Source organism: Styela clava, chromosome 13 (assembly GCF_964204865.1).
Source record: "Styela clava chromosome 13, kaStyClav1.hap1.2, whole genome shotgun sequence".
Taxonomy (NCBI): Eukaryota; Metazoa; Chordata; class Ascidiacea; order Stolidobranchia; family Styelidae; genus Styela; species Styela clava.
The window spans coordinates 9,335,956-9,362,666 of NC_135262.1; the positions used below are offsets into that span (position 1 = coordinate 9,335,956).

General features: G+C 36.7%; 3 protein-coding genes across 3 annotated transcripts in view; 1 reads left to right on the forward strand and 2 right to left on the reverse strand.

Annotated features, from left to right (window-relative positions):
• Nucleotides 1–776: 776 nt before the first annotated feature.
• On the forward strand, nt 777–3,412 carry LOC120332364 (uncharacterized). Its single transcript, XM_039399595.2, has one exon. It carries the CDS (start codon nt 880–882, stop codon nt 2,377–2,379), a length of 1,500 nt encoding a protein of 499 aa, XP_039255529.2. The 5' UTR covers nt 777–879; the 3' UTR covers nt 2,380–3,412.
• Nucleotides 3,413–8,442: 5,030 nt separating this feature from the next.
• LOC120332784 (sulfide:quinone oxidoreductase, mitochondrial-like) overlaps nt 8,443–26,711 on the reverse strand; it is a 78,270-nt gene continuing 60,001 nt past the window's right edge. The window contains exon 2 of the mRNA XM_078119476.1: nt 8,443–10,730. Coding sequence (XP_077975602.1) covers nt 9,396–10,709 — 1,314 coding nt within the window. The 5' untranslated portion in view covers nt 10,710–10,730 and the 3' untranslated portion in view covers nt 8,443–9,395. The remainder of the gene's footprint in view (nt 10,731–26,711) is intronic.
• LOC120333092 (microfibril-associated glycoprotein 4-like) lies at nt 18,648–22,236 on the reverse strand. Its single transcript, XM_039400444.2, has 6 exons — nt 21,847–22,236; nt 21,590–21,637; nt 21,011–21,180; nt 20,415–20,511; nt 20,085–20,181; nt 18,648–19,878 (listed from the first exon to the last, which is right to left on the reverse strand). Exons 1-6 carry the CDS (start codon nt 22,184–22,186, stop codon nt 19,572–19,574), a joined length of 1,059 nt encoding a protein of 352 aa, XP_039256378.2. The 5' UTR covers nt 22,187–22,236; the 3' UTR covers nt 18,648–19,571.

Sequence of the window (26,711 nt, forward strand, 5' to 3'; positions counted from 1 at the left end):
GAGTTTTTATCAAATTACAAATAATAAGTGAACGAATGTTGTATACTGGGATTTAGTCCACCGAAAGGTAGTTCCCCCAATCACGTGACGTTGATCTTGCAAAATGTGTTTCTCTATGGCGCCAGATTTGTGAATAATTTTTTTAGTTCCCTGTCTCGGTCCCCACGCCGCCCTTGTTTTATTATTCAATTGTCATGAATTCTCTTATCGCATTAGCGTCTTTCGCATTTCATCGTTTACTTTACACTGTATTACTGCCAAGTGATGAAATACCTTCATGCTGTCATGAGACCTGGAGACTGACGGACGCTTGACTAACTCGGTTAATAATTGATACCGGTACCGGTACCTAACTAACTGCTCAGATTACAGGATTGCGAATGATCAGAATGTGGTTGCAAACATAAATGTATGTGATTTCTATTTTATTAAAATCATGTTCGTATACTCATGTATACAGGTACCGGTATAGTTGTGTATGTCTATGTGTACTGTCTGACTGTAGGATATATATGTATATTACTAATAGATGTAAGTAACCATCTCAGGGAATGGAAACAGTCATATTCAGAAAATATTAGTGATACGGAAATTGCAAAGTCGTACCAAATTTCAGTATGTATGAATGAAAGTAGCTTTTTTTATAGCCTACATGTATCTGTATATACAAAACTGCAAAACCATATCATTTCAGCATTTAGTTTTGAGGCATGCCAACACAAATTTGTTTCGAATGTTGTGGTTGAACATGGTTTAAAATAAAAGACTTTGTTCATGTTATGAAGAAATATCAACTTCTACTTTTAGATATTTTCTTTTTCAACTCCGTATATAACAGTATTATTACAATATCACTTACTAATTATATTGGCTTTGAATATGCCGAAATTTAAGAGTGCGAAGACTCTTACAAAGTTATGTCACAGAAATATTGTGACAAACATGGACAGAATTTGGTGTGCGGATTACAGAGAAAACTATTTTGAGAAGAACGGCCCAAAATTTAGCTTCATTGATGGACCCTTTAATGGTTTAGCTTCAAGTTCGGTAAAAGAAATTCTGAGATATTTAGTGAAATTGAACAGAATGTCAAAAGTTTATCTTCATTTACTAATTGTGCCATCATTAACTGAAATTGATTTAAAAGGAGCGGAAAAATATGTAACGGACGATATATTGGACTTAATATGTGTGAGATGTAGTGGTTTGACTGAGGTATTACTCACACACTGCAAGCGTGCATCACCTGGTACACTTGTGAAACTTGTACGAACCTTTCATAACAGTTTAGTAAGACTTTGTCTTACGGGTACCAAGCTGAATAATCAAGTTTTGGAGGCAATAGGTGAATGCCCCAACTTGGTATATCTTCAAATTGGTATGACTAAATTTACAAGACAAGGAATTGAAAGCATGTTTTATAGTGGTAAAAGTAAAAATGTAACTCCTTTGGGGCAATCACTGCAAATTCTAAGAATGATGGGATGTGAGTTTTATGAAGCCAAGCTTTTTATTGCCGATCTTTTGAAGCGATGTAAAATGTTGAGATGTGTAACACACTTTGCATTATGGGAAAGTATTGTACAAATATGCGAAGAAAAAGAAAATCCACCACATGTGAAGCTCACTGGAGTACGATATGACATGGCGATGGATCTGTGGAATCTTCGAGATCACGCAAACATTATACCTCGAATTCCTAAATGCTTACCAGAAATTCAACATCTGTCAATTTACAATGTTGAAACAATGGATATGCCGTTGTTTCATTTACTTTCGGGGTGTGGTCAAACATTGCGATCATTAAAATTAGATTGGGTTTTTCCCTATGATTTTATGTTATATGTTGGTTTGCTCTGTCCCAAATTGGATACACTAATGTTATCTCTCTCCGAAACCCCTTGCGGAAGATCTTGCTTTTGTGATGTCAGAAAAGCTTTTGAAGATTATATATCAGTTAATAATCTACCGCTTAAAGGTACAAAACCTTGGTGTAATCTAAAACAGTTCAGCATTTATTGGGGGCCGCCTGATATGTACCCGGTCACAGTAAGAGCAACAGCAATATTACTTGATATTTTTAAAGCTTCTGCATCAACACTGTCTTATGTGTATCTTCATTGGATGCCGGATAGAGATATCAATGATATGTTATCTATTGTTTTGAGAGAAAAATATTTTGAGAATCTAACACAGCTCCATTTACCAGGAGCATCTCATCTAACAAAAAATACTGTATGGGAATTAGTTTATTTGCCAAAACTCAAGCACATGGATGTCACTGGTTGCCGCTTGATCCATTTTTCAGATTATCTTGAAATAGGAAGCCATATGCAAGAAGCCAATTACTCAATCATTATGGAACTTGAAGGTTTCTGAATATAAAACTGGAAGTGAAAAATGTTTAATGCACTAATTGTATCGATGTAAGGGTATTCATTTATTTGAGCTGTACTACCTAGGAACCCCAGTCTTCCAAATGTTCAAATCTTGATGTAGAACATGACATGACCTATTTCAAGTTTGTTACCTATGAAAAAAATTGGAACCTATTTTAGTGAAAGTAATGCCCTTGTATAAAAGCTTGACAACGCTGACCAGATTTATAATGAAGATGTGGATTTTTTTTATATGGGCTTGGGATGAACTGCCAGAGGAATAGTTGGGATAAATTATTCAACTATTGTATAATCAAATCTATTTATCATCACTTTTCTTCCTCTTATGTGTAGTGTAGCAATTATAGAAGAATGAATGTTGTGTTTTGCGAAGCTATTTTTATACCTTTATGTTTGGTAGATTGTCAAAAGTTCATCTTCATTGTAATGTACTGATTTGTTGCTATTTTTTCAATTTTGCTTTTACTAATTTTATTTTGATAATCATGCTTTACCAATCAGCACCATAGTACAAATATGTAAGCGTACAAATACGACTGTGAGGGTACTGAGGCTTGAAGTTTTAATGAGGATCAAATTCTAAATAAAAAACATATGGTCTATTTATCCCATAGTCGATAAAACACCATCACATGAAGTCCAAGAGCACTTTAAGCGAACATGACAAGGGGGACAGTTCAATAGTAGCAAGGTACATGTAGCAGGAGATCTAAGGGCAGAATAATTTGATCAATTGGGTTTTGGTCACCACACACGAAAAACGAATCCGATAGAGCCCACAAAAATTTTTAAAATGAATAAAAGTAACAACATTCAAGCAAAAAATACCAGCTTCAACCACTAAAAATTTGTTCAGTTGTTGGTGAAAAAACAAGAAAAATACTAAAAGAAATGAACAACATAATAACAAAACGATCGGAATTTTTATAGTACTGAAATAAATTGCACTCCTTCAGATTTTATCGCCCACCTTGAGATTTTTCCGACGGCGATATCTTGAGTGGCAGTTGGTGCTTGTTGCAAGATCAGCTCAAAATTGACAAATTCCTGGGAGCGCAAAAAACGAATTAAATCTAAATATAGTTGGGCAATTTACCAAGCATTTTTATGTACATGAATTGTCCTATTATTTCAGAGTAGTTAGTTATTTTATCAGAATAAATTGTGCTCATTGGGAGTTTATTGACGACCCTGGGATTTCTCTAACAGACATTCGAAAAATAATCTTAGGTGGGAGTCAAGTGTTGAAACAACAATTCCAATTTAACAAATTCCCAAGATGGCGAACATTCGAAGCAAATCTCGTTGTAATGGGGCAGTTTACCACGTATTATTATGTCACATATTTCCGCGGTATTTCAGATATTAATGCTGTTATTTGTCGTAAGTCGAAGCATTCTGTTGAACAGGAGTCCCATGCCACTTTTGTTACAGCTTATCAAGTAGACGACGTTTTCCGTGTTGCACGTTATTTTTTGATTATTTCAAGTTGAATAATTTTGTGTTCGTTTGTCGCTACTTCACTTTCTTTAGAATGTTGGCAGGTGCTGCATGACATTCTTCCGCATTTAAAAAACCCTGGATTGTTACTGACAGGTGTTTCAGGATTTAGCTTTAGCTCGTCTCTGAGTGTAGAGCATTTTCGGTGATCTAATTTAGGTGGATGTGCATTCTATCCCAAAAGGACTATATAGCCAAAGGGATGCGTCAATTAAATGATAAGTTGGTGTACCGACCTCTACCAAAGGATGATTCCAGACAAATTGGTAATGAAGTTACTAAGAGTTATGCTCGGGAATGAAAGATGCAGATGTGCTAGATAATAAAATATTCAAAGCAATTTCTCAAAAAGTTGTGAGATATTCTCAAAGTTGTGAGATATTGACTAATGATTTGTAGAAACAACATTTTATTGACCAGATGTAACTAAATTAAATCTTCGTGTTGATATCATTGACCTTGTCCTCCGCCTATCTAATGAATTCTTAAAATCTCTCTTAGAATCTAGAATTCTTAGAATCTACTGCCATAGTTCCCACAAACAACAACTTTGTTGTTGATGAGAAAATTACCTTCGAATTCAAGGAACGGCTATGAGAACCAAGTCGGCACCGAAATATGCAAATATTTTTATGGCAGATTTGGAATCTAAATTATTAGAGAAAACCCCTTTCAAGCTAAAGTATTTTTTCCACTTTATTGATAACTGTTTCATGTTTTGGACGCATAGTAAAGGGAAACTTTTAGAATTTGTTACCCTAGCAAATTCATTACATCCAATCATCAAGTTTACGTTTTTGGAAGCCAAAGTTCACATCATTAAAGGCAAATTATAAACTGGAATTTTTAGCAAAGAAACAGATTCACATCAATACCTTTCACTATCTTCCTGTCATCCGAAACATATTACAAAAAATATTACCCAAAGCCTTTCCATTAGAATTAGAAGAGCTTGTTCAACTAACGAGTTTTTCGACAAACATTAAACAATATCTAATGAAGAGAAATTATAGGGGAAATCTGATTGACAATGCTATCCAGTTTGTTAAAGAATTAGATAGAAAACTTCTTTCAACTTCCGAAACGAAAAATAAAAAAGAAACCTTGCTTCCTTTTATCACAACCTATAACCCAACCCAACCAAATTTTCATAAAATCTTTTCTGATTACCAATATATTTTGAACAACGATTGGGGGTTAAAAATAAATTTTTCATCCACCCAAATTAGCTCAGCGAAAATGCCCTACAGTCAAGGACAGCCTAGTCAGAGCCAAGATAAAGCCTGAAGCACCTGTCAGTAACAATCCAGGGTTTTTAAATGCGGAAGACTGTCATGCAGCACCTTTCAACATTCTGAAGAAATTAAAGTAGCGACAAACAAACACAAAACTATTCAATTTAAATTTAATCAAAAAATAACGTGAAACACGGAAAACGTCGTCTACCACAGGGCTACTCAACTATTTTCATCGAAGATCCACATATAAAACTTCAAAATTATTTGGGTCCGGTCTTTCCAGGAATCATGTTTCGGCATCCTTATTCGCACATTTCCTTGACCGGCTAATGATTATTAACTAATCAAGATTGTTTATTATAGTGATATAGTTCTTTACATATTTTATCAAAACTATAAAAGTTATTTTATAAAAAGAAACTGCAAAAGTTGGGCTAATGATCCAAAATAAAGAATTAGGTGCGGTCCGAATCAAATACTCGAAAGATCCGGATTCGGACCGCGGTAAGCTGTAACAAGTGTGGCATGAAGTACATTGGCGAAACGGGAGAGAATCTAAAATATCAGATCTCAGAACATATATATAAAATATAAGTATTAAATTGAAAAATAGAGACCTGGTGTTAACCAACCTGGTTATTCACTGAAAGATTTTAGTGTAATTGGAATAGAAAAATAATTTCAAGACCATATTTCCCGAAAAAAAAACAAGGAATCGTATTTCATTCACCTACTTGGGACGCACGAACCATTAGGAAAGAATATTGAGGAAGTTTAGGGCGTTTTGGAATACTTCCTACACTGTTTAAATTAATTTACATGTTTTTAATTTTTAAATATAGTAATATAATAATAAAACAATACCAATTTACGGATTCTTCAAGTACCATGATTATGATATTGTTGTTGCCATGACACTCATTGTATAAATATGCATGCAATTTCTGTTCTTGTTTAGTTGGTTGAGTCATCAATGGTTGAACTACCGGTATGTATGTCTGCGGAAATCTGACTTTACTCAGGCGAAACGTTGCAGAAATATATTTGTGTTAGTGTGCAGCATGACTCTTGAATCACTTAGAATAGTCATCTTCACTCTTGCTACAGCATCCTTGCATGGGCCTACCATACGTCCCGCTTCAGGCGCGACAGTCCCGCTTTTTAGCGTCTTGTCCCGCCGTCCCGACAAGTCACACAATCAATCAATCACAACCAGTTATTTCGGTACTCTGACATAAAAACAAAACAGCCCAAAAAGTAAACGAACAAACGAAATGCAGAGATACCTGGAAGGCGAGCAAAACTTAAAATAAAGTTAAAAAACGTAAAAGTACGAGCCCGCCCACCAAAAAAATAATAATACAAGAATACAAAAAACACGATTCAGAATAGGGCAATGCTTTAAGGGATCTGTGTACAACTTACACGAAATATAACAAAATTTAGGTAGCTAAATTAAATGTAATAGACTTCTGTGACGACTTCCTCCGTCCAATTATGGTAATCACCAGAATTTAGCCCACATAACATATATATAAATGAAGTTGATTTTAAATATTTGAATGCAGCAAACTCTGGGTCTGGAATTCTAGATTGTGTATCTTTAAATAAACAAATAGCTGTAAGAAACATCTTGCTCTTAAAGACATAAAAAATTCACCAATGATTGATCAAATGTACAAACCAGATAAAAAAAAATGCATGCATGAAAGGCAGCATGAAGTTTTGAACATTGGGAATGAAGTGTAAATTTGCAAAATCACTAAAAAACTTCCAAATTGATTCCATATATGTTTTTCTTTGAAAAGTTTGCTAACAAATATTGAACACAGCAAATTTCAATAAGAGTGCTATGCAAGTGGGGTCATGGTCCTTGTGGTTATGAAATAGGGCCTTAAAAATATGTTAGCCATCATAGCATGTTGCTGTTCGAAAAGCACAAAAATAAAATGATATTGTAGCCTACAGACAGGCTCGAAATAGCTACAGATACAAAAATCGAACAAAGCATGACAAGTAGTGAACACAGCAAAAAAGATTAGTACAGTGCGTCTGGAAAAATACAAAATAGATGGATACATTGGCACTATTTGCCAAGACAATATTCATACGACTACTAATCCTGGTAATCAACAAAGAATTTATTAAAACAGTAAGCCAAAAGTCCCGCTCAGCCATCCAGCATAATACACGAACATGTTCTCGTTACTGTTGTTGATGTGTAGCGCAACGCTAGCCTACTTACTGAAGGTGAATGCGTTATTTTGTTTGTTTCGTTGTTTCCCGCTAACATTGTTAGAGAACGTATCACATGTAAAATCAATTCTAATTGTTCGGACGTTCACGTGAATGTAACATTGAACAACGTCTTTTTGAAGGTGTTATCTACAGAAAAGCATGTTTGGGCGAATAAGTAAATTCTCAATGCTTGAAAACAGCCGACTATTTTATTATACTTTATTCGATACTCTTGAAGTATGCGCACCAATATGGCGCATAATCTGAACCCTAACCTGGTACACAACCTGGGTTCAGGTTGCGCGACATCTTGGTGCGCATACTTCAGGAGGTCCCTTTATTCGTTTTGCTGTACTAGAAAAAATCCAAATTTGGGTTAATAGTATCGTTAGCGTCTATTCCTTTCTATTTTTTAGAATTGAACCCGATATTTAGACAGAGAATATGAGCATGAACTCTCGATGACAATATTGTCAATGACGACAGCCGGGATGGCTTTAAATGTAGGCCTACGTAGTGAAATCGGAAACTGTAAAGTTACGGGATCACAGCTAGAGCTAAGGAAGGGGTCGTGTCGTTGGAGGCGTCCTGCTTTAAAGTCAAAAAAATATGGTAACCCTATCTATCCCTGCATCATACGGATCCACCGGTGCAAAAGCATAGAAAAAGTAGAAGTAGTTAGTTTCATAGAAACCCAAGCGATAGCACAAGTCTACAATGAAGATTTTAAAAAAACAATACGATTGTATGTCAAATATTTGTGTGATTTTGCCTGCAAGATCCTGTAAATCCAGTTAGGACATCCAGTTAGGACGAAAGTTTCGATGACAAACAATGGTGAAAGAGGAGAGTTCATATCGCCATTGGCCAGATTCCCCAGCGCTTATCAAGATCAGCCCCTTTGATTTTTGTCGAAACGAAACAAATACAAGAGGACATCACCAACTTACACTTAGGCGATTTGCCCTTTTTCTCAAATGCCTTCCCATGTGCCCATACATTACTATGCTTTTCTACATCGCTCGAAAGTCGCCATTATTACCAAAAATCCAGAGAAAACCAAACCATAAGCATTCTAATATTTATTTTAAAACTTTCATGGGGTTCTGAGATATATACACGATTATAATGACAATAGGAGTAAGTCCTAGAACGGAATATATACATCAACTTTGTCGACATTCAAAGCTTGTCAAAGGTATTTTGTACGTAGTAAAGGCAATACGGCATTCGCAGGGCCAGTTTCAACTTTTCTTTGCCGACATGAAAAATTAGCACCAAGATAAAGAATTTCGGCCAAAATGCAAGTTTTTTGTGCCAAATATTGATTTCAGCCGCTAAATATTGAACTCAAAAAATTTACAACACATTGCATATAATTGCAAATTGGAATATAAACTACTGTTGATGCTATGCATATAATTGCAATAATAGTTATTTATCTAATTCCTTAGTTGTAGGCAATAATTGAAAACACAATTCACCTCGACCAGTTTGTTGACATAATGACGGGGTGCGTCATTACCAATACAAACTTAGCTTTATTTCTGGGATTTCACGCCTCATATGACATGAATTTAATGAAATACCATGCTCAGCTATTCACGAGTCAGAATTATTTATGAAGGCTCGCTAAACTTTGCACATACAATATTAAAATGAGCCTTGATAATAATTTTGAACGATTTTATATGTTAGCGACAACGCATAACATGTAGAGTGCACATTTATTGGAATTCTTCTCATAAATCATAACCTCAATGGCTAGGATGACTGAATAAAAGTCTTATTTAGACTAATCATCGCTTTTCGACGTCGATCAACATTACATCAATATGCTTATAAACTGGCTACCAAATTACAACATTACAGAAAATATTTGCCTCGAGCTAGAAAATTTACTCAGACAGCTAAAAATGTTAATCTAACGACAAAAAAGTGGTACAGTGGCGTATGAAGACACCGTAAAAGCATAATGAAACAAAAGCAAGCCACCAACAATTTAAAGGCCACGACATGATTACTTTGACATTCCCAAGTGAAGTAATTTTCGATAAAATTTCGGTCCTCCCCAACGTCCTTTCAGCATCATATTCCAATACACTATAGGCAAACCAGTCGCCTTCACATGATACATGGTTCTTCTTTCTTTTGCTTGATTCACTGGAAAAGTTTCTAATGGATTCAAATCGTAGTCAAATTCAGCCATGATACAGGTTTTGGAACTGGTTATCAGGGGGCAAGATGTGTATCCGTCATAGGTAGCAGACCTTGGTTGATTTTCACGGTAGCTGAGCAGATTTGTTGCTAAGATTTTGTTTTGACATGCAACTGCCGCAGCGGTCTTTGAAGTAGGAAGACTGCTGCAATCACCAAGAGCAAACACTTCGGGATATTTGGTGTGTTGCAAGGTTTTGCTATCTACATTCACAAAACCAGCCTCATTTGACAAAGGACTATCTCGAATCGGCGCGGGTGCGGCCATTGGTGGTGTGATGTGAAGCATTTCGTAATCGAACGTTTCCTTTTCTTCCGGGTTGCTCATTTTTGCAAAAATCGCCTGTTTCTTATCTGGTTTTACTTCGACGAGGTTCAGGCCGTAGTTGGCTGTTATGTCCCTTGAAGCAACAATTTTGTTCAGAGCTTCCGCATATTTTTTCACTGCAAATATTGCAGCGCCAGCGCTATTGAAATATATGTGTGCTTTATCTCGATTTCCCTGCTTCCTGAAAAATTCGTCGGCCAAGTACATTATTTTCTGCGGAGCTCCAGCGCATTTAATCGGAGTATTTGGGAAGGTAAAAATTGCATTGCCTTCTTTGAAATTTTTCAGTGCCTTCAGTGTTTTTCCTACTGTAGCGGCTGAGTAATTGCTACAAACGCCCGGGGTTTCAAAAGCTTCAGGCAGACCTTTTATACGATCGAAGTGTAATTGAATTCCCATTGCAACAACCAAATATTTGTAGGAGATTGTATCCCCGTTACTAAGAGTAACGGACTTCTCATCTGGATTTAGTTTTGCGACGCTGTCTTTTATCCATGTAGCTTTCGATGGTATTACATCTTTCATGGCCTTTCGACTGGATGACATAGGCTTAACACCAGCGCCAACAAGGGTCCAAATTGGTTGATAGTAGTGGTCATCGCTTGGTTCGATAATGGCCACTTTCCCGCTACCCAGTGCATTTGATAGCCTTGCACCAACTGATATTCCACCGGAACCTCCGCCGGCAATTACTATTTCGTATGAACTATTCAAGCGAATTTGTGACAACACTCTGTCCAAACCGCGGTTAGATATGCATTGGGTAAAAGACTTCCTCAGCAAGGCCATATTTTATTATCATTTATCACTCTGAAATTAAGTAATAATATAAACTATTACACACTGCAATTGTTATTTCCACTTGAAATAATAGACCGATTAGAAATTGCTGAAATAGCGATTCAATGCAATGATCTTTGGGCTGATATTAGCTTGGCCAGAAGTATGCACTACATAGCCAGTACTACTGTGGCGCATATAATTTTACTTTATTAATGATTAACGAGTAAATTGTGTAGTTGAAGATACCGTAATAATGCGCACACAGCAGATTTCATATGAGAAGTTTGAAACAATAATTTCAATACTACTTAAAAAGCCAGCATGTATTGAATCCATGACACAATTATATCATAATTGCCGCTACAAACAGAGAAGTTAAATCCTCGTTTTAGCTGGTTTTATAAACTTAATTTCCGATATGTACTCTGCAAATGTCACTATTTTTACCACTATACAGTATTTCTAGAATTTGCCTCGTCTTTTTAGGGCTACCATGATGTCGGCAATGATTTTTGATGTCGCCCACTATTAGTTTGTCGTATCAAAAACTAAACACCCAAATAAATTTACCCTGGCCTACGTTATTCACTTCTTCCTCGCCGAGTATCAATATCTAAAATCCAATTCTAGCTTTGACAGCTCTCTGAAAACAAGCAACGGTTCAACCACTCGCTTTTCGCTTTGCTTATTATGAGCCGGGGTCATTTTGAGCTCTGTTATTGACGCATATTAAGTGCATTATCCGTCGCCATTCTAATATTCTATCACTGCTGGCTGGTAAACAATCGCCCGCAGTTTCGCAGAGATTGGAGAATTGAGCCCAGGGTTAAAGGAAACTTTCATTTCGACATTCGTGAGCATAAGGTGCCTCATTTAAATCTGCCAAGCACGCAAACCACTCTGAGCGTCAGGTATCGAATTTCGCATCGTCATGTCTACGTTCGTATTTTGTAACCTCTGTTTTTATTATGATAGAATCTAGTCGTAGACGGTACGCGATATTCGTCACGTAGCCTCATTCAACAAGGTTCAATCTCACGAATTTTTCAATCGTAAAATATGCTAAGCCTACAGTGAATACAGTTATCTCACGAATTTTTCTATCGTAAAATAAGCTAAGCTTGGGAATGCAGTTATTACATTGATAATGACAAAGTAAGCCAATAATGCTGTATTTTTCGAATGTCGTGGATGCCGCACTGGTCGCAAGTGGGGTGTAAACACTTGGAAATAACTCGTCAAAGCTTAAATCAGATGTTGATAGACGTACTCTTTCTACCAATCCATGTATATCGAACTGTACAGCAGCTAAATAAATGAATAAATATCATTTTTGGGTACTCCTGAAGTATGCGCACCAAGATGTCTCACAACCTGAATCCTAACCTGGTACACAGCCTGAGTTCAGGTTGTGCGCCATCTTGGTGCGCATAATTCAGGAGGTCACATTTTTGTTTCTATACTTCATATCAGTGGCGGCGCGTGGTCATTTTGACAACCGGGGCAAGCTACTGCAGGACCAAGTCACCCCCATCTACGGGGACAGGATGAGCGCTGTATGTTCTCCCATCATTTTATGAGTAAAAAAACCATTCCATCGGTAACAACCAATCGGTCCAAGTCAAGGGATTAATAAATATAGACATAGTTTATTTTGAAACCTCTTTCAAAAGGAAAGGCAATATTTACCCAGATAAATACAATGACATATTAACAGAAACTTCGGGAAAGCAGACAAAACCTAAAATAAGGTTCAAAACGTTACTATGAAGAAAGGAAAGTTAATGCAAAGATAAGGACATGCGTCGCCCACTCATAGATATATATGCTGCTAGACTTCTACTGCTTGAACATATATGCAACACGCCGCGGTTTCTTGGAAGCAAAATGCTCAATAACGCGCTGATTAAAGTCATGCATCCCAGAAATAACGTCTCTGTGAATGGATAAAACAGCCAAGGAATTTAATCTATCTTGCTTCATTGTGTTTCTGAGATACGTTTTAATACGCTTCAGCGTGCTGAATGTTCGCTCTGCGTCGGCGGAAGAAATAGGCGTCGTCATAATGATGTCCAGAAATTTTGCAGACGCCGCAAAGGTAGTTACTAGAGTGTTATCTATGAGGAACCCATAGAGCGCGCAAGTTGATGTGATGTTCAAAAAAGTTTGATTGGTGTATATACATCGCAATTCATTTTCCAATTTACCCAAGTTTATCATGGGGTGAAATTTGGAGACAGTAGCCAACAAATGGATGGGAAATTGACGTGCAAATTTTGAAAAATTTTGGGGGTTCATCAAAGAGAACGCAGCAAGGTGTTCAGTGCGCAGACGATCGCCTATTTGATTCACCAGAATGTCACAGCATTCCTATGCAGACAAAATCAAACGCTGCGTTGTTTGTCGCCACGTGTCGTCGTATTTTATTGTTTCCCGGATACGAGATACAGCATCGCAGAAGTCTGAAATACACGACTGCACAGACGCTCCATTCATTAGCCTTGACTGCAATGCGCCGTATAATACATCCACGTGATAGAATATTGTGGAGAAAAAAGCGAGAAAAAATGAAAACTCACCATCTTCTAGCAGACGCTTTAGACCTGCCGCCTCCCTCACAGAGCGTTCGTCCCAAACCTGAGAGCTCTGAATGCCATTGAAACACTCAATGAGCTCAGACCTAATTTCGGACACGCCCTGCACCACGCGTGATTGGAAGTTCCAACGTGTTGGTGCACAAGCTGGGACACGGCGGCTACATATATGGCGAAGGAGGTCAGAGCGCTTCGGCAAAACGGAAAAAAATGAAGAAAACCCCGAAACATTTGCAAAAAATATACGGACGAGAGGGTATCAAGACACATATTTTTAATAACGAGGTTAAATTGGTGTGCATAACAATGTAAAAAATGCGCATGAGGAAAATCCTCTTTTATATAAACTTGAACACCATGTTTCGACCCACTCATGACTGCCGCGCCGTCATAAGTTTGAGCTATCAATTTTGACTTCGCGTTGTAAGGCTGTAACACTTCTTTCAGTACAGCCGATATCCCGCAAGCCGTGCGATCAACGATTGGTACAAAGCTGTGAAATCTCTCGGTAGGTTTACCATCTTTCGCAAACCGAAAAATCACAGCCAGTAGGGAAACGCACGTGATGTCAGTTGTCTCGTCAGACTGAGTCGAAAGGAACTGGCAATTCTCAATTTCCAGAGCCAAATGTTGTAAATAAATGTCCCTTTCGAAACAGTTGCGGCATCAAGATGATCTCTCAATACTGTATCTAGGGATGCGGTGTATTCCACCATATCCAAAAATACCCCTCTATTAGAAGAGCCAGCCCGTTCATCGTGCCCACGGAGGGACAGCTCGTGACGACCGAGAACATGGCGGTTTTTCTCGACGTTTTGGTTGTGCCGACGAATAGAAACCGGGCGTCCTTCATCCAACTGTGCTGCAATATTAACATTTCCGAATGTTCGGTATTTTACTGCATTGTCCAGATGCTCCATATGAGATTGATGATCCCTGGCACGCTCGGAAAGATGTTTAAGATCTCTAAAACCAAATTTACACCAACGTGAGTCACGGGCGGTAGCAAAAAATAGCAATAAAAACAAAAAAGTGCATTTTTGTCCTCGCTGTAACACAACCATTCGTGTTTTTTATACCAAGTTTCTGCGCAGAATGTACGCCGACGCTTTCCTTCGTCATGGGATTGTTCCAGTGAACAATTTTTTGGTTGATAAGGCCCAAGACGTTGTACCTCTAATTTTTGTTCCAGCGGCAGCTGCGAAAACGGAGTGCGAAGTAGTGCATCAACCTTATTCATTATGAGGTCTAAGGCTAGGACATGCGAAGCCGGAAAGAAGCGAGGAGCTCAAAAGGAATGTGGAAAATCGAAAGCAAATGGACTAAATGTCTCTAACTGATTCAAATAGCGAAACAAGCGACAAAAACGAAGGCGAGGAAACTATCAACTCTTTAAGCAACCAACGAACGAGAAGGAATGCGTGAATATGTCAACACGTTGTTGTAAGAAACGTCGGTATTGTGTCGTCATAATTTCGGGGCTAGCCCGATCGGCCCCGAAGATTTAGTAAAAGAAACAGAAAACAAACGAGACAAACGCGGCGAGTGGAAGATAAAAGAGAGAATACGATATACAATGAGCAACCGGGGCAAAATCGGCGTCGCTCCGTCGACGTTCGGCGAAGGCTTTGCGAGCGAAAAATGAACCATGTCGGGAGAATATGGCTAGTGTAGACAGTCTGTGCAACCGATATTGAGGTATTTTTCGAATATTTTTTATTATACCAAAAAAACAACTGGGGCATTTCCCCGGTTGGCCCTATTGACGCGCCGCCACTGCTTCATATATACTAGAATTGACTAATTGGTATTTTAATTTCACTTACGAATCATTTCTTTCGAATTGATATAAAGCTTCACTACCCATGAAGTCATATCAAACTAAAATGACACTGGCGAGCACCACAGAAAAAACTCGTGTGCCATGAAACGGTTTCGCAAGCCAGGAATCGTTTCATGGCTTCAATATATTTCGTGTCCATGGAACGAAAGTTTGAGCGATTGGTTAAAACTTCTTTCCTTGGTTGGGTCCGCTAAAATTTTGACTCGCTTTCCTCTGGAAGGGGTACGCTTTCTCTGCGTACTCGGCGACTCTCCTCACTCGACATTTCTTGGTATCTGCATAGCAATGTCAGTTTCGAGTACATTTTTGCCAACAAATTAAGGCGTTTAGTTTTTCGACTCGAAATGTTCAGAATCCAATTCTATTCAGTATATATAAAAAAATCAAATCTGAAAAGACCATATATACGTTTGAAATAACGAGCGAATTACAGTTTAAATGAGGCGTGTATAAAATGAAAATAGGAATGAAAGTTTCTTCCTGATATTATTGTATTGTAATTGATGAATGTCTTGTTGAGCTTAAAAATAATTATATAAAAAAGCTGTTACAGTAGTTAAATTATTCCATACTCTTTACCTGTCCTAACATTTTTGTCTAGCTAGGCTTCGTGCCCCGATTTATGAAACTTGTTTCCTTCATTAAATGACAAATCGAAACAACTGCTATCTCTCAAGTTTCCGAATACTCTCATTTAAACAAAACAAAAATATGCTTAATTAAAGTTATTTATTAATTTCAGCAGAAGTTAAGGATACTTTCCTCCAAACCGAGCAGTTCTGGTATATTATATAAATCAATGAAACTCTCAATGTCATCACCTCTGATTGGCATATCTTGATGTCGTAATATTTATTCATTAGTTGCTCTATCCACCAGTCTAATAAATTAGGTTATACTGATAAGTTCGATAACAGTGATACAGAATGCTAATTGGGCTCGAGATTTACATATGGATGCGAAATTTTGTACGAATGCGAAAACACTTGTAGTCAAAAGTCATTTTCTCCGGATCCATCAATTTCACATTTCAGTCATCAAAAAATGGTTATAGCGCTCAGAAGACTACTACCCATTGCACATCCTAGGATCTTGTATTTCAACCAAAATTTGGGTATTTTGTTTACGAAACACTTTTGTATGATTTATCAAACACTATACTTTGACATTTGGATTTATCGTCCATATATTTGAGTATTTATCTTTTGTTCCTTCTGACAACAACGTTCAGCAAATGATGTAAGAGAAAATACGAATTATTATTTAATTTTGTACAATTTTAAGTTTTATTGATAATACATTTAATCAACTCATCTTTCACGTTCTTTTCAAAGCCTTTTTAATCCATTCTATGGAATAAAACACACAATTTCGACAACTTTGAATGATACTGAGTTGTTGAGCATTAGTTGACTTGTTCAATTTTCATCTCTGAGAATTTTAATGTTTCTGAAGCCATCCACGGTAACCAGCGAAAATCGTTGTTTGACTCCGGATACAACCCGTTAAGATTGGCGCCATTAACGTAACATGCACGATACCACCATCCACCAGAGTAAGACGATACGCAATTCGAAGAAGTTTCTTCGAAGATTCGATTCGAAGTTTTCGGGATCTTTTGGCATATATATTTGTTATACATCACTAGTGTCACTGAATTGATTACTGTCATGGTTAGCTGAGGTAACTGGCAAAGTGTGCTGGGCTAATCTAAATTGTTTATTGGCTTTCTATCTGTTTGGTCGGAACTATCTGCTAACAAAATACGCTCCATAGAAAACTAAAAATCGAATGAGGAATCTATTAGCCTAGGTCGGATATGCCTGATAACTAAATAGTAATGTTATAGCCGAAGAATGCAATTCCTGCCGGATGGTTTTTTGCAACCAGCCTAAACAGTATTACAAGAAATGCTGCCTATAAGTAAGAAAATTTAGTAATTACCAATTACCCTCCCAAATTTGATAGAATTCGGCAATCAATCAATTTGCAGTTATTAAGTTATTCTGTGAACATGGGTTTGAAAAGACAGCTGATCAATTCAAACAGATTTCTGACTGGATAAAGGGAGGGAAAATACCGCTTGCTTGATATCTCTGCAAGTTGTGTCGGTGAGAGTCTGAAACAGCAATTTCTCCTTATGACACCTTCTGTAGTAAATGTGGATTTAGTAAGATTTTTGCACGTTTTAATGAGTTTTTTGTGGCTTTTGCATGTTTTAGCTTGATAACTGACAAATATTGATCAATGTGTTTGGACAATAAACGTGTTTGTTTTGTATTACACTGTTTACCTATTCTTGGCACTGTTGTGGCCCGCGAACAATACAAAAATGATAGTGTGGCCCGCGAGGCCGTCAACCTTGGATAGACCATGTATAAAAGAAGCAATTTTTTTTTTGTGTATTCCTGAAAAACACAATAGAGAAACATAGCATAGAGCTATCGGACAACATCTAAATTAGCTGCCACTCCTTGCGTACGCAAATAGCTTACCAAATATCTCATGTGATCTTGCACACCAAGTTTGTACCTTGCTTTCGTCTTGATTTGAACAAGTTTAGAAAGCCAATGTCCACATAAGTACGGGGATAATGATTCTAAATGCAGTGGCGTTATGCTCCCAACTACTTGTTTTTGTTAGTCTGACGAGATCGCTGAAATGCGGTTCACGGGCCACGGCGCGATTTTTTTGATTTTGGAGACGCCATCAAACAGAAATTTAAAGTAAAAAACGAATTCCATAGAACACATCGAATTTTTTGAAATAAGTAGAGGTAATAGCGTTTTAGCGACAACAACAATCTTTAACCATTGAACATTTCGAAGCGTTTTATTCTGTAGTTGAACAGAAAGGGGATTTGTTCACAACAGGAAAAAGGAAATGCAAAAGGACAACGTTAGCCTATAACGCAAAAACTAAAGGCCCTCGTGCCACAACACCCCATATTCCCTCCTCCAGATATTCCCTCGCGGACCTCTAAGGTTGTGTTGGTTTTTTTGCTACTTCGGTCCCGTAAAATGTTGACTCGCTTTCCTATGAAAGACCTACCTACGCATTCTCTCTCGGCCACTTGACATTTCCACGTATATGCATAAGAATAGCAATGTCAGTTACGAGTACATTTTAGAATCGAATTCTAATCAGTATAACAGAAATCAAAACTGAAAAGATCATAGGTTTGGAATAACGAGCGAATTTTAGTTCAAACGCGACGTGCATAAACTGAAAATAGGAATGAAATTTTTTTCTTGAAACGATTTTTCAAGGTAATAGTATATTATAATTGATGAATGTCTAATTGGGCTTAAGAATAATCAAATAGAAACGCTGTGATAAAGGTCAAATTATTCCATAGCATACTTGTCCTATAATGTTCGATCAAGACAAGTGTAGAAAGTGGATATGTGCTCTGTTATATGAAGCTTATTTCCCCTTCGTCAAATGACAAACCGCAACAACTGCTATCCTTCACGTATACGAATACTTTCATTCAAACAAAAAATATGCCTAAAATTATTTATTGATTACAGCAGAAGGATCATTTCCTCATAACCGAGCAGTTATGGTATATATACATTAGGGAAACTCAATGTCATCATTTATTGGAATGGCGATACAGAATGCTAATTAGACACATATGAATAAGAAATTTTGCTGAACTCTTGTCGTCGAAAGTCATTTGCCCCGAAACTATCGGGTCCGTCGATTTCAAATTTCAGTACCGCATACTTAAAAATGGTTATAGCGGTTATAAGACTAATTTTTTTTCACATATCCATCAATCTGCTAAGACAGAGGTGTGCGGCCGCGGGCCGAATGAAGCCCTCAATGAAAAATTGTACGGCCCGCGAAAATAGTTTTCAATTTTATTTGGTACGTGAGAGTAATTCCAATCCCTTTGCGTTGCAAAGACTATATCTGAGTGTCTATTCTATACAATGCCTCAACAGCTAGCTTGTGCAAACAACGCATGCCACAAGATCAATAACCAAATTTTTTGTGCATATAACTACTAGGGAGCCTAAATTAAATAAAGGTGCGGCCCGCGGTTTCACCCAGTTATTTCTATCTGACCATCCTATATATTAAAGACTGCAAAACCCTGCTCTAGGATCCTATATTCTAACCAAAGTTCTGCTATATTATATACGAAAACACTTTTATATGGTTTATGGAACACTATAATTTAACGTTTGGCTTTTGGTCCATATATTTGAGTATTTGCCTTTTGTGCTTTCTGACAACAACGTTCAGCAAATGATGTAAGAGAAAATACAAATTATTATTTCATTTTGTACAAATTTAAGTTTTATTGAAATACATTTAATCAACTCATCTTTCACGTTCTTGTCAAAGCCTTTTTAATCCATTCTATGAAATAAAACCCACAATTTCGACAACTTTGAATGATACTGAAGTTGTTGAGCATTAGTTGACTTGTTCAATTTTCATCTCTGAGAATTTTAATGTTTCTGGGTCCATCCATGGTAACCAGTGAAAATCCTTCTCTGACTTCGGATGCAATCCGTTGAGATTGGCGCCACCTCCGTAACATGATCGAAACCACCATCCACCAGGGTAAGACGATGCGCAATTCGAAGAAGTTTCGTCGTTATCTCGATCACTCGTGGTAAACCCCATTCCATTATGAGTCGCCATACCGTCACCCGCATTTCCAGTATAAGCGCTGACTTCAAGTTCGAAGTTGTTTTTCTCGCTTTTTACAGCGAATTTCCTGAAATATTGTTTTATAAAAAAAATAGTTTTTAGAATGACAGAAGAAGAATATTTCGTTCTCAAATTTGAATAGCCTAAGCCCATAGTAACAGTAGTCCAATACATTTCAATTCATAACGATAGAATATGTTACGAGAGAAACTTGAGCTAGAAGAAATCGTCCAGTCATAAGTACCAACGTTGTTTGGCAATAAATGTACTTACTCATATACAGCGTATCTTGATTCCCCTTCCCAATTCTCAAGATCAATACGAAGTCTATAGTTTGCAGACGACGTCAGTTTATGCAAATTTCTTAGACCTTTGCAATAATATATTTTTATTGGCAGTTATCTGATGCTAAATAATACAGCTTTCAATGATTTTAAGTGCCATATTTGAAAGTAAAATTAATAGCATTGTCAGATCCCGATATTTCAATAGAGTAATGCATATATTAGATCATGGGTATTATACCAAAGAAAAAATGTTCAAACCGAGGCCGACCCTAAGACATTTACATATTTAAACAGTGAATATGCTTATGTTTCTTACCAATCCAAAATTCTCCATTAGGATTACCAAACCCTTCTGCATAACCTTCCCATTGTCGATTGAAGCTTAGTGAGCCGTTTATTCGACGTTGTATGACCTACAATATAAAGTTATTATTTCTAATTGAGTTAAGACTATTGAAACCAATTTTTTCATTTTGAATAAAACTGAATAAATATTCTGAAACTCGTGAATTCCAATGACGAACCCAATAATTAGTAGTTTAGTTTTTTACACATGCCGAAAAAACAATTGTACATATAGAATAATTTATTCTGAATAAAGAAAGATATACAAAAATGCATTTCAGTGTGAAGGGAGACGCGATAAACCAGTAATGGTTATCGAGCAGCGTCACCTATGAGGAAGTCTAACATTGAAATTATACTGAGAGGGTCGAACATTAAAAACTAATAAAATGTGGAAGTTTCGATATCCCAGTCTCGTTCATAACGACAGAAGCAATCAACTCCAGTACGACAGACGGGGTAACCATGGCAACCGCCTTGTATTAGATAACAAACATCTAAGCAAGATTTGTCATTCTTGTGTGGAAACTAGACTCGCTTCAGGTTGACACAATCATGAATATTTACCATCCAAGAGCGAGATTCTTTCAGAATGCAGTTTACTTCGATTGTGGTTAGATCATCATCCTCTTGAAAAGGAAACAATATCGCAAGACCTTCAGCATTTGACTGCCCACGTGGAGCGTGAGCGTTAAAATAATCTTTACACGATGTTGGTCGCTCTGTTGATGCTGTAACTAAAAAAGTAAAATTTAGCAATCAACTATCGATTATGGTTGTTTGATACTTGTAATTGATTTGTGACAAGCCATGATTTAAACTGTTAGTTTTGTTGATCACAAATATTGATATATTTACGTTTCCACGTCTTAGCTCGGAACTAAACCCTATAGCCAACATTTTTGAAAGAATGGTTTGAAACGATTAGACTTTGTCTGTCGTGATGACTACGCATTTTGTTCAATTTGGAGCTTATGGTTGTCAAAAATGAATCAGGACTGTGTTTTCAATTCTATCCGGAAAATAATTAACTTGTTCGAACTAAAAAGCCTAACACTTTTACCTAATATTAAAAACCATCACAAAGTTTAGTGTTAAATATATTTACTTGCCAATAATTGGATGAAATTCATAAAAAAATATTACCTTGAACTTGGGAAACATTATGCAACATCTCTCTAAACTCTTCGTTTTCTGGAATGGAAGCATTATTTAATTTTAACAAATCTGTACCGATGCAGCTTCTACTCTGCAAATGTTGAACTTTAGGTATAGAAATGACAAATCATAATATGTCGTTTTCAAATGAAAAATAAAACAAATTTGTGATAAAATTATGCTATAATAGTTTTAGGTATTCTTGTGTACATGTGGTTGGGCAGCGAATTAGCATAAACAATTACCTTGCTGCAGCTTTTGTAAAGTGTTATTCATTTTTTTCATTTCTGATTCCATTATTCCCATATTCCTTTGCATCTCGGTAATTGCGGAATTATATCCTGGGTCAGGCTTACTGGGGTCTCCTTTATCACCTTTAGGTCCAACTGGCCCTCGCTTTCCCGGCCTTGAAGCATGCGAAGGGCGGTTTGCTACCGGGTTCGTTCCTTCATTCTCTATACCAGGTTTGCATAAAGTTGTGGTGGTTGTACACGTGTATGGGGGAGCGTATTGCGTAGCCGAAAAGATATGAATGCACGTCGCACATACAATAACGGTTAGAAACAGCGTGGGTCTTTGCCCCATTTTGTTAGTTTACTGTTTATTGGTATGTCATATATCTTGAATTAAGAAATATTTGAACAGTTTAAAATAAATGGCATTAGTTACATGGTGTTTTTGTTGTTGTGAAAGTTAATGTAATGTTCTAGCCCAGGGGTCCCAAAAGAGTCATAGATGACCCTTTGTATACTAAGGCGGGAATGAGCTGAAAATGAATGTAGCGCATTTCTACTTTGGTGATATAGCAAATACAATATAGAAAATACCGTAGCATGTTCAATCAGAAAAAAGGCTCGAACATATCAAACTCGTGTAATTCTATTAAGGCATAATAAGAACATAATAACTGTGTTATAAACATTATCAAGCTATGAGCAACATACAACATCATGACAGTGCTTCGCGCACCCCACTAAAGTAGCCTCGACCAAAAATTACCCCAATCGTCGAAAGCAGTAAAGCTAAGTATATATAACCAAGCACATTTGAGCACAAAAAATCGACCCCTTCTTGACCGTGTTCGTCTCTCGTTCTATTTCCCCAACAAAATACAATTCAGCTGTTACGCATATTAGTATTTGCGTTTTTCAGCAATAGGATTTTTTGAAGATTTCCTCATTATGAAATTCAAAATATTTATAGTCAAAACACAGTAATATGAGCTCGTATTTTTTGTGAAAATAACTGGTTGTTGTCACCATCAACTAACAGTTCTTAATTATTCGGAATACATTCCTTATTTTTTTGTAACGTGATACACGAAAAACCAAGAAAATATTTCTCTAGACTTCAAGACGTGTTTATCCATAAACTAAAGCTTATTTAGTCATAAAGTCTTATCAGTTATCAAATATATTTTGCTATATTGTATTAGCAATACAAAGATATTTGCCGGATCACTAACTTTTAGATGAGAATCACGCTCAAATTTCCGCATTTTGAGATTTTAGGAACTTTTTTGCCATTCAATTTATTTTTACATAATAATATTTTATAAAGATATTTAAAAAATCGTGGAGATACCACGAATCATACATTAAATCAGTGGTTCTTAAACTGGGGGGCGCGAGAGGTCACAAGATGGAATCGGAAATTTACATGTAACGGCTCCTGAAACGGTCTCCGCGTTCATTAAAAATACCGCTTTTCCGTGTTATAATAAATTTTTCTGTCTCGTAATAACTACAATAATTTAAAATGTCTCTCTATTTTAATTCATTTGTGTTCAAGGTAACTCGCGGTTGCGGCTACTCACGACAAAATAAACTCATTACCTATCTAAACTACCACGCCAATCCGCGTACATAATAAAGTGTGATCAACTGCCCGATTATATTTAGTTTTTATATATATTGCACTCATGCGAGTTCGTCATGGTCATTAGAAAGATCTGGTATAATATCCCAGAAAGTATAATTAATTTAGTACACTTAAAATACATGTAAAGTATATTAGTAGATGAAAAATACATATTCATCGAAACGAAATCCCCGCGGTACGGCTTCTGAGTCAGTCCTCGAGATTACGCCAGTCGTTAAAAGAGCCGACTTTTTCAACGGATATGTAATGGTTTTTGTGTTGAATAAATAGTCAATCCATGATTGATATACTTATCTAAAATGGTTGCTTTATTCATTTAATTGTGATAAATTAAAACTGCGATTGCGACGATAAAATAAAAGCACCAGTACTCCAAAATAACACGGTAATCCGCAACCATAAAAATGTCGATTTCATTTTGTTTTGATTTGTATTCTTGCCAATTTCACCAATATGAGCTGTCCCTGCAACTCTTACTCCGCTCTATCGCAATGCCGCCACTCGATTAATTTCAAGATATCACCGTTATAGATATTCCTAAGTCTGCGATCCGACGAAGTAAAATTTATATAAAGTCTGTAGTTTTAGAACACTACTGGTGTGCCGCACGCACAAGGAATTTATGAGATTTTCAATGTCTAAGAAAATGTTTTTAATCTGTCGCGGTCCACCCCAAAACAAAACTCATGGCGTTTTTCGTTTTAATTTTAGTATTTTATAATGCCACTTTTACTTTAAAGGAATTTTTAGTTACGGATTCACTTCTTTATTCTATCTTTAGCATCTCGTCGCTGATGGTTATAATAAAAACTAACTCGTTTTCCTCAGAGGTGTCATGGTTCCATTCGAGAACAAAAAAAGTAATTATAATCGTCTTCGCGGCACAAGAATATGTCGAGGGAAATTTCGGATTTAGGAAGAATAAACACCGAAATCAAGATTTTTAGGGCTTGAATAACACGCGACGCTGACGTAAACAATGGAGATTTGAACAAAATGCAATCACAAACGCCTTAGGGACAACAATTGATTGTCTTATGTAAACGTTTGGGCATAAAATACATTAAAGCATAGGTTTATTGCTTGTTTAGTTTTACTTAATAATTAGTTTGACTTTGCCAAGTATTGCAAACTGGGCGGGAAAACGAGAATGTATGATGACCAACCACTATTTGGCTTTATACATACGACAGTGAATGACGAAGTTGTACTCCGAAGCGTTTTATGCCTAAACAATCTGAGCGATGACGCTATGAGACCAACACCCAGTAATAGCGCCATCTTAATATTTAACAATTTGTCTATCACGAAGGCATTTTTTCAAAGCAAAAAGATTAGGGGGGGGGGGGGGGGGGCGAAGTTTGTAAAATTTTTCAAAGGGGGCGCGGCTCAAAAAGTTTAAGAACCACTGCATTAAATGATTCGCTTGTCCAGCCACTTATAATGACGTTTCTATTTATTTTGATTTGCGTTGAAAAACGTATTGGAGCGCTCACTTGCTCTTTAGTTTTAGTTTTATTTACATTCTTATTCTTGATCGGCCAATGTAGGATCAGGAATGATTATTGACGTTCTAAATACCTCTAATGTAATATTTACTTAACTTGTTTCATTTCAAACGATATTTACTAAATTGTTATATAAACGAATGATTTCATGAAACAATGCAATATTGTTCATATTTTAATTAAACTTTTTATTAAAAACATTAAATTATTTCTGGTAGTTCAAATAAAGTCTTCGAGGGGGATAAATCGAACGCGCATATAAATTTGACGTTGCCTTGGATCCAATCAACCCATGTAAATAGTGATTTTATTCAAAAATTCCGTATCAGCAATTATCAAGTAAAGAGCGTCACAGTCTTATAGTACATGTATGAAAGAGGAAATATTTTTTGTGTATTCCTGGTAAAATGATTACGAACTCTGTATTGCCTTTGTTATGAGCACGACCCGATAATTTTTCAGTCTAGTCTAGAATTCATCCATAGCTAGGGTATTATTTTTGTGATTTCAAATCGGGACGCCTCGAAAGAAAACAACCCTTTAGCTGTGATTTTATAACTTCACATTTTCCGATTTTACCACATAGGCCTACATTCCTACATTTAAAGCTGTCTCGGCTGTCTTTATTGACCATATTGTTATCGAAATTTCATGCGCATATTCTCTGTCAAAATATCGGGTTCACTTCGAAAAATAGAAAGGAATTGGTCTCGGCTGTCTTTATTGACCATATTGTTATCGAAATTTCATGCGCATATTCTCTGTCAAAATATCGGGTTCACTTCGAAAAATAGAAAGGAATTGACGTTAACGATACCGGTACAAATAATTCGAATTTAGACTAATTAGTATTGGTTTTACAATCAGCGGGAAACGAACGCATTCGCCTTCAGTAAGTAGGCTAGCGCTGCGCTACACAGAAACAACAGTAACGAGGACTGGAAAAACGGGACTTTTGGCTGACTTATCGGGACGGCGGAACAAAACGCTGAAAAGCGGGACTGTCCCGCCTAAAGCGGGACGTATGGTAAGCATATCCATAGCAATCGATTTTCAGAGTATGAGTAGGATGCACCTACGGTAGAAAATAGCCGTATCAGAACTTGCAGATGATATATAAAGAAGTATTACAACTCACCAATTGCGGGTCGAATTCTGAATCGCCTATCAGCTTAAACACAGAACGTATTCAACACTATTATTTGAAGGCTGAAATATTATCTGAAGTAGATATAGGAAATATATATGGAAATTAAAAATAACTTCTGTTTTTATTTCCGAATTTTCAGTTTGACTGTCTTCGATACAAAACTTTATTTCAAGAGAGATAATTGTATTTGTTTGAAACTATTCTGAGCAATATATAACACTGCGTTGTTCATCGTAGGCTGTGAGACTGCTGATTTTCAAACTTCAAGTCAAATTAAATCAAATGCCGTCGGAACGTGGACTTCGTTTACTGCAGCAAGAAGTTCAAATTGCCGAAAGCTTAGAAAGAAGAAAATGTGTATTTCTTAGGATTGCCGTATGATATTTTTATTTATTGAGCAGCTGTAATTGCACATGCCGTTGATAAGTGATTTATAAAACCAGCACTGCATTTGTAGGAATACGTAAAATCGAATGAATAGCAATCAGCCACACCTTGAGCAGTTTATATGAAGCTCTAAAAAAACTGTTTAAAAATAGTAAAAATTATCCTAATATACTCGAGAATACCA

Coding starts and splice junctions, on each gene's coding strand:
- LOC120332364 (XM_039399595.2), top strand. CDS start 880: ATGCCGAAATTTAAGAGTGCGAAGACTCTTACAAAGTTATGTCACAGA.
- LOC120333092 (XM_039400444.2), bottom strand. CDS start 22,186: ATGGGGCAAAGACCCACGCTGTTTCTAACCGTTATTGTATGTGCGACG. Junction 21,638..21,846: donor TTTACAAAAGCTGCAGCAAG/GTAATTGTTTAT, acceptor CTTCCATTCCAG/AAAACGAAGAGTTTAGAGAG. Junction 20,182..20,414: donor TAATGGAGAATTTTGGATTG/GTAAGAAACATA, acceptor ATTATTGCAAAG/GTCTAAGAAATTTGCATAAA.